General features: G+C 32.5%; 1 protein-coding gene across 1 annotated transcript; it reads left to right on the top strand.

Annotated features, from left to right (window-relative positions):
• Positions 1 to 362: 362 nt before the first annotated feature.
• On the top strand, positions 363 to 6,796 carry LOC123555388 (FMRFamide receptor-like). Its single transcript, XM_045346031.2, has 2 exons — positions 363 to 492; positions 5,556 to 6,796. The coding sequence occupies exon 2, from the start codon at positions 5,557 to 5,559 to the stop codon at positions 6,712 to 6,714; it is 1,158 nt and encodes a 385-aa protein (XP_045201966.2). The 5' UTR covers positions 363 to 492; position 5,556; the 3' UTR covers positions 6,715 to 6,796.
• The last annotated feature ends 360 nt before the right edge of the window (positions 6,797 to 7,156 follow it).

The following is a 7,156-nucleotide window of genomic DNA, read 5'->3' as shown; positions in this document are numbered from 1 at the left end:
AGGCAATACAAGTCTACATGTTACCAAACATAAACCTTAAATGTCAGTAAAATGTCAAAAAAGGTCAAAATAATCCCAGCTTACCCCTTCCCTTATCCCTTCCCAGTACCTTCCTAGTACCTTATTTAATATCCGTATTACGACTCCAAGGCAACTTTCTATGGATAAACTAATGCCAAGATTAGTACATTCATTTTTCACAGTAGATAAATAGCTAAATGTAATTTAAATGGGAGCTGAACAATGGGTACATTGTAAAAATGCCGAAAGGATTTAAAATGTTATACACTTGAAACTCTATGAAAATAGGAAGTATCCTATACATATTCTGTCATACTTGAAGTATTGGCTTTTTAGGTCTGCTTCACTAAGAAAATGTTAGATATCGGCATTATTATATCGAATATCACGGCAATGCATTGGCGCAGCTCAACAGAGATGGATATTAACAAAGCTTGAAGTCTTTTCTTACCGGATTATATAAACTACAAGGTGACAGAATATTTAATTTAAGTTAATTTTATTTTGCAGTTTAGTAATACATATACAGTGTAACCTCTGTAGAGCAACACCCTTTGGGAGATACAAATATTGACTGTTATGTGGAAGCTGTTGTTCTGGAGAGGTAAAATTGATAGTATATTTCAGCTTAGGGAAATTTTGATCATGTTTTTATACAGAGGTTTTTGCTTAAGAGAGGGCCTCTCTGGAGAGGTTGTACTGTATATTTATTAAAAGAAATATTCATAGATTTTACATGCGGTATATTTTATAAATTTGTTTGTGATAAAGCCAAAAATGGGTAAAGCATTAAGTTAAATTAAAAGTTTTGATCATATAATTCTGTTTAAGATAGTCCACAGGAGTTTGGAGTTTGAACATTTAGATAATGAGTTACAAATACGCTTTTTCGCAATTTTAGACCCATCTTGATGTTTAGGTATGTATTGAATGAGGACAACGGAAAGACAAACAAACAAAGAAATTGGCCATCATATTGCATCCTTTTATTCCTAGTGGGTTTTCATTTTTTCTTTCAGAAAACAAATTTGCATTTTTTTAGTTTGAGTAAGTATAAATGGAAAATGTTAGCAAAAGATATTTAAGCATTTTGATTTAAGGTTGTACAAGCGTTTTTCTGGGCATGTGCAAAGAAACGTAAACTGGGTAATGTCGTAAAACATAGTGTTCTTTTTCTATAAAGAACTTTATTTGTGATATATGATATTGTTATACCAATAATTAGTCATATTCAATAATTTCACGCTTTGCAAGCGTTACACAAGGACTTTTTAACAGCAATTATTAATGATGACAATCACCGGTTTTGGAAAGTAGTCGCGTTTGTTTGGTATCTGTCAAAATGAATAAATATTAATCGTAAGGCTGTAAATGGTGAAATGGAACATGATCCATCCTCTGCATGTTTTTTTCAAGATGTCTGCCATTTTGAAAAATAGGGTAAGAGTCGGTAATTTTAAATATCTATTGAATTAGATCAGGTTTGGTTCTGATATTTTTCTGACTGATATATAAAGTGACAATCTACAAATGAACTAAAAATTTTAGACATAGCACTGTATATTAGCTAGGAAGTATAAATTAAAAAAAAGAACTAAAAATATCACAGTTCACCAGTTTTTAACCTTTTTTTTCTTAATAAATCCTTTAGATGCACGGTGACCCCAACTTTTTTCTTTCCATTTTGATGCATGTTTGTGTATCATCAAAACAACAAAATATTTTTGAAGTCTTAACGTGAGACTTTTTTAGTAGATTTAGATACAATTTTCCCATTGAAAATGAAGTGGATGGGGTAACAATGTAAACATAAAAGAAATTTGTTAGTGACATTTTTGCTTACGTAATACTGATTTCGCCTTGTATTCATAGTACTGTGAAATCATTAATATTCGTTGGGAACTAATTTTCGTGGATTTCGTGATTGAGTCAATCCACGAAATTTAATCCCAATGAACATGTAAAATTCCCATTCATTTTATGTTCAAAAGTTGAAATCCACGAATTCATATCCACACGAAATTGCCGTTTTGACCAAAACCATGAAATTTCATGCCCACGAAATTAAATGATTTTACAGTAAGTTGTAAGACCTGAAATACCTACGACAGTAACTGGGATATCATATGTTTTATAAAGTAACCTTTCTTTCAGTTTTATGCTTACACAGTGGGTGAAGATAATGCCCTATAAAATAAAAACGAGTTCTGTGACCTATGTTTTTCTGCTCTTGTTTGTTTTAGAAACTAATGTTCTTCAATCTCACAGGGTATGAAAAAATTCTTAACGTTTGAAACCATTCGCTCGTACATCCTTAAACAAGCTGGTTTTGCTGCTCACTTTGATAGATTATTTTGAAATAATGTCGTGTTCTTTTTCTTTTAAACGCATATGATCTTTATCAGCTTGATATCGGGCCTTCTTTTGCTAGAAAGTTTTAAACAATTTCTCAAGCATGGCACACACACACACACAATTGGCAGAAAGAAATATAGATCAGTTTTTCTGGGCCGAACTGAAGACAACAAATACAATATATGTGTAACTAGACTTTGCAAAAGCCTCTTTAGTGCAAAACAACTCCAGTGATTACCGTGTACATCACAATCAAGGTCAGGTTTAAGGTTTTAATGCACAATACTGAAAGAGGTGCTTATTAGATACTTTACTTAAATGCCAGCCAGCTACATGTCTTCGTTTTGTTCACTTTCTGCACGCGATCCCTCCACCAGACGAATCTAACTCTGTCCAGAAAAAAATACCACTAATCAAAATATCGATACAAACCTTGATTTAAATAAATAGAGAAATAGTTCGTTATTTCATTCTACTCATATTCCAATTATTTTTCCAACGGTGAAACAAAAATGATTGCTTGGTATTCTAATAAGCTTTTAAACGTAACTTTGATATTTCAATTAACAATTTTAATAATACTCGTACAACCTTAAAACAATAAGCCAACTTGCTCCCTTCTTACACTATGAACGATGCTTCGTGACTTCAAATTTTCCGTATCTAGACAGGATAAGATCAACAGCTGTATGAAGAGATCGAGGTTTTACATGATGGTTGAGATTTATATTTTAGGGATTCACAACCAGTCTATAATTTCATTTTGTTTGCAGTACGCGGAGTCGTATCTTGAAAAATTGATAATATAAATGTTAAATGGAAGCGCGGTTGCCATTTATAGAATATTGTATAAATCTGCGGTCATTTTAAATTTGTCATATACTTGATAATGTCAAGTATAGTAACACAAAAAGAGAATAACATGTACCAATATGATAGGTATACATACCATTGATCGGCCAGATTTCACTTTCGTCCGATATTCGGTTACTTAAAGGTTTTCATTTCGTGGATGAACTTTGCAACATGTGACGATTTCAGTTTGAGTGCTGATTAAAGGAGTACAAACTTATGTGCTAAAAAGCAAATAATATTTAAAAATGTTTCAGACCAAAAAATAAACAAACCCTTTTGCTCCATAGTAATTTGCCTTCGTTTCGTTTGAGGCCATGCACTTGAATATCCTGGATCATTTTGACATTTCTCAAAGTACATAGCAGAATGAAATTTAAATAAGTTTTGGATTAGGAAATGCAGTTAATTTGTTATTCTTTTCTTTTTCTTTTCATTCACTGCATTTATTATAGACTGACGAAAACACGGCGGTCAACGCTGTATTTCGCCATGCAGGAAAAGATTGTATCTGATGATAAAAGTTATTTCGGTCTTATATGTCAAACGAGCATATTGTATTTTTAATGGTCGTTTAGATGGCTGTTTTTCAAATTGTACAAATCGAAAACTTGGCAATCATGGCGCCAAAAAGTTATAATTTGTAAAAATGTAAAATACTGCAAGTGTTTCGGCGATTTAGATTTCTTTTAATGCATGTTATCCTTATATTTTGCTATGTATTTATATACTTCTATATCATTACTCTTATTTACTGTGGAAAGGATTTCCGTGTCTTTACAATTCACCACTAATTATTCTTTCGCGTTCAAATGTACTTCCGGAACGATGAAACTTGAATTATGAAATAGTAATCCCACTGACAGCAACAATGAAAATTATAAATATATTCCAACGTCAATATAAAACGCAAACAATTAAAATAAAACAAAAACTACTAACGTGTATATATCTTGCTACTAAACTATTATTTTCCCCAAATGATAAAAAGGTATACCAGAAAGAAAAAATGGAGTCATAATTACATTCGTTAGATGTCAGGCAGTTTTATTATTTGTGTTACGGCGATGTTTTCTTCGCTCACGTAAATTAATTAAATGCTTTCTTTGCCATTATTGTAGTGGTAGCTTCTCGTATGGGAGCCTCTATTGTTTACATTTTTCTTTTTGCAAGAGCTATGAAGAATGTTAAGACGATTGCCATAAAACATACTGCTGATGACAACTCTTTGGCTTAACAGATATCGGATAAATATTTGCCTGTTGACTGATCAAGTTATCTGATTTCTCGTTGGTTGACACTGATCATATCATTTACTTCTTGTCAGAATAGATTTTTTCTCTTGTATCTTGTTCGGGAATCTAATATTATTACTGCAATTAAATGTGGCAGCCGCTAATCGTCCTTGTTACAGAACATTATGGTCCGTGTATTCTAAACGTGCTATGTATCAGATTAATAGCGTATTTTCCCAGTATTAAAGAAGTGTGAAATTATCTGTTTTTGAAGCTTTCTTCGTACAAAAATAAAAATTCAAATATAAAATTACAAATGCATTAATAAGAAATGAAATAATTTTATCATGTTATATTTTGAACACTCGGATCTTAGGTACCAACGAGCGAGCGGGATCTTAAACTTGAAGTGTATATACTCGGACAAAAACAACGATTTTTGATTTTTGAATATATAATACCGTATGTTCAAAATGCGCTTCTTTATGTACAACTGTCTCGCGCTAAAAATGCTCATTCAATTTTCATTACATCAAATCAGTCATTGATCTATAGAATTTTAAGAGAGTAATTGAATTTTTGTTGAACAAAAGCATAGGAATAAAAGCTTAGTTTTATGTTACATAAACCTCGATTTAATTCCATAATTGCATTATCATAATTATATTACACACATAATATATGACACACAGCTGGTCAACAGTCAAAACTATATATTATTTTTCTATTGACTGGCAAGTCATCCAATAAGTGTTTAATTACACGACATCAGTAATTAATAATTTTATTCCTTATTTATTAGCCAAGGAAACATGTGTTGAATATCGGCCATTCACATACTAGCACACACTCTGAAAAGACAATTTAAAAAGCTGTTACGTAATAATACATACAAAATAACATGATTTTAAGTTGTACTGAACATATGTATTTTACATAAATTGTAATATGGTACCAATATCTGATATACAAAGTAACATGAGGGTTTGAAAAGTCTTTTTCAGTATTATGTTTGAATTAATAGTCTGTCCATTTAAGATATATGATAAATTCCAAGAATAGAACATATTTAAAAACTTGTTTGTTTTTCAGGATGAGTATCAACGAAACCGGATTTCCTTTTGATGACAACTTCAGTAATACGTCAAATGTCAAGAACGTTTTATACGATATTGTTACGCAAGACACACCAATACTGAACATTACACAACACAGTGGGCCATCTTCTCACCATGCAATTACGTCTTTCATAGAAAAATACGTCATTCCAGTAATCTGTATTTTAGGGTTAATTGGCAACACAGTATCATCCGTAGTTTTCTTAAGGAAACCATTAAGAAACAGTTCATGCAGCATATTTCTAGCCGCAAGGGGATTTTCTGACAACGGATTTCTTTCGACGTTGCTCATTATCTGGATTTCACGCACATTTCAGCTTCATTTAGGCAAAATTCGAAATTCTTGCCAGATAATTATATTTCTTACTTATGTCTGTGGTTGTGCCTCCGTTTGGCTTGTGGTGTTTGTTACAATTGAAAATTACATACGGATTTGCAGGCCATTCATTGTGAACAGAGTTTGCACAACAAACATTGCTAAACTAATTGTTGGACTTCTTTCTTTTGTAACAATATGCATCTATAACTTTCCTTTCTGGACCATGAACCCGGATAATTGTATTCCATATGTAAGATATCATAATACAGTGCAAGCCTTAGTCTATACAGATACATTACTTACGCTTGTTGTGCCTTTGATCTGTATGACGCTAGTCATGACCGCCATTACTTGCAGCCTAGTAAAATCCTATAACAGAAGAAGCCGATTAAGAGCACCTACAGCAAAAAGAATTAAAAACCCTATGGCAAAAGTTACAAAAATGTTGTTTGCTGTTTCGATGACATTCTTCTGCCTTAACCTACCATCCCACATTAACCGTCTTAGGATTATGATTTCCTCGCTTCTCAACAATACAGGACAGCATGGACATTATTCATCCCGAGAGGAGGCTATTCAACAGATCACGTTACTTGTCTACTACCTGTCATTGGCAACAAACTTGATAGTTTACATTTCTTTTGGAAGTAAATTCAGGAACATGCTAAGGGAAATGTTTAACATACCCAAATCTAGGATGCAGACAGCAGAAAGAAGTAAAAGCGAGAAGGAACAGGAACTTACACCGATAATAAATCAGACAAATACACATGAAACTCAGTCTGAACGTACTGACATAGTTCCCTTGCAGTAAGTAATACTCGAACGTTATTAAACTTCACAGTCTTTATTCAAAGTGCAACAAACCATACGTACTTATGACATTGTAAATAAAGCTGCAATACAAATGAAGTTCTGTTTTATCAATAACTTGACAGTGACGTTATGCTGTACTATCCTATTTACTAAAAGATAAAGGAATAGGTACTAGTAAGTTAGAGCATCAGTTAAATTATAAAATTGTATTAAAACATATTGTTTTACACATTAGCAGAAGCCACACGTAGCGTGGCGGTGACCGGCAACGCCTGTCACTTAAAAGCTGGTTCGAATCTTCTAGGTTTTTACTAGTATGACTTATAGCCAATTTTAGATTAGAAATTAACAAAATTGCTAGCCATACTTTCTAGACTATACACAGCCATTTCGGAATCTGCTGTGTATCATTTACAAAGAAATGACCGAAGAACGTGAGG

Source organism: Mercenaria mercenaria, chromosome 7, assembly GCF_021730395.1.
Source record: "Mercenaria mercenaria strain notata chromosome 7, MADL_Memer_1, whole genome shotgun sequence".
In the NCBI taxonomy this organism is placed as follows: Eukaryota; Metazoa; Mollusca; class Bivalvia; order Venerida; family Veneridae; genus Mercenaria; species Mercenaria mercenaria.
Note: the sequence above shows the minus strand (reverse complement) of the source record. Positions and strands in the feature narration are given on the sequence as shown.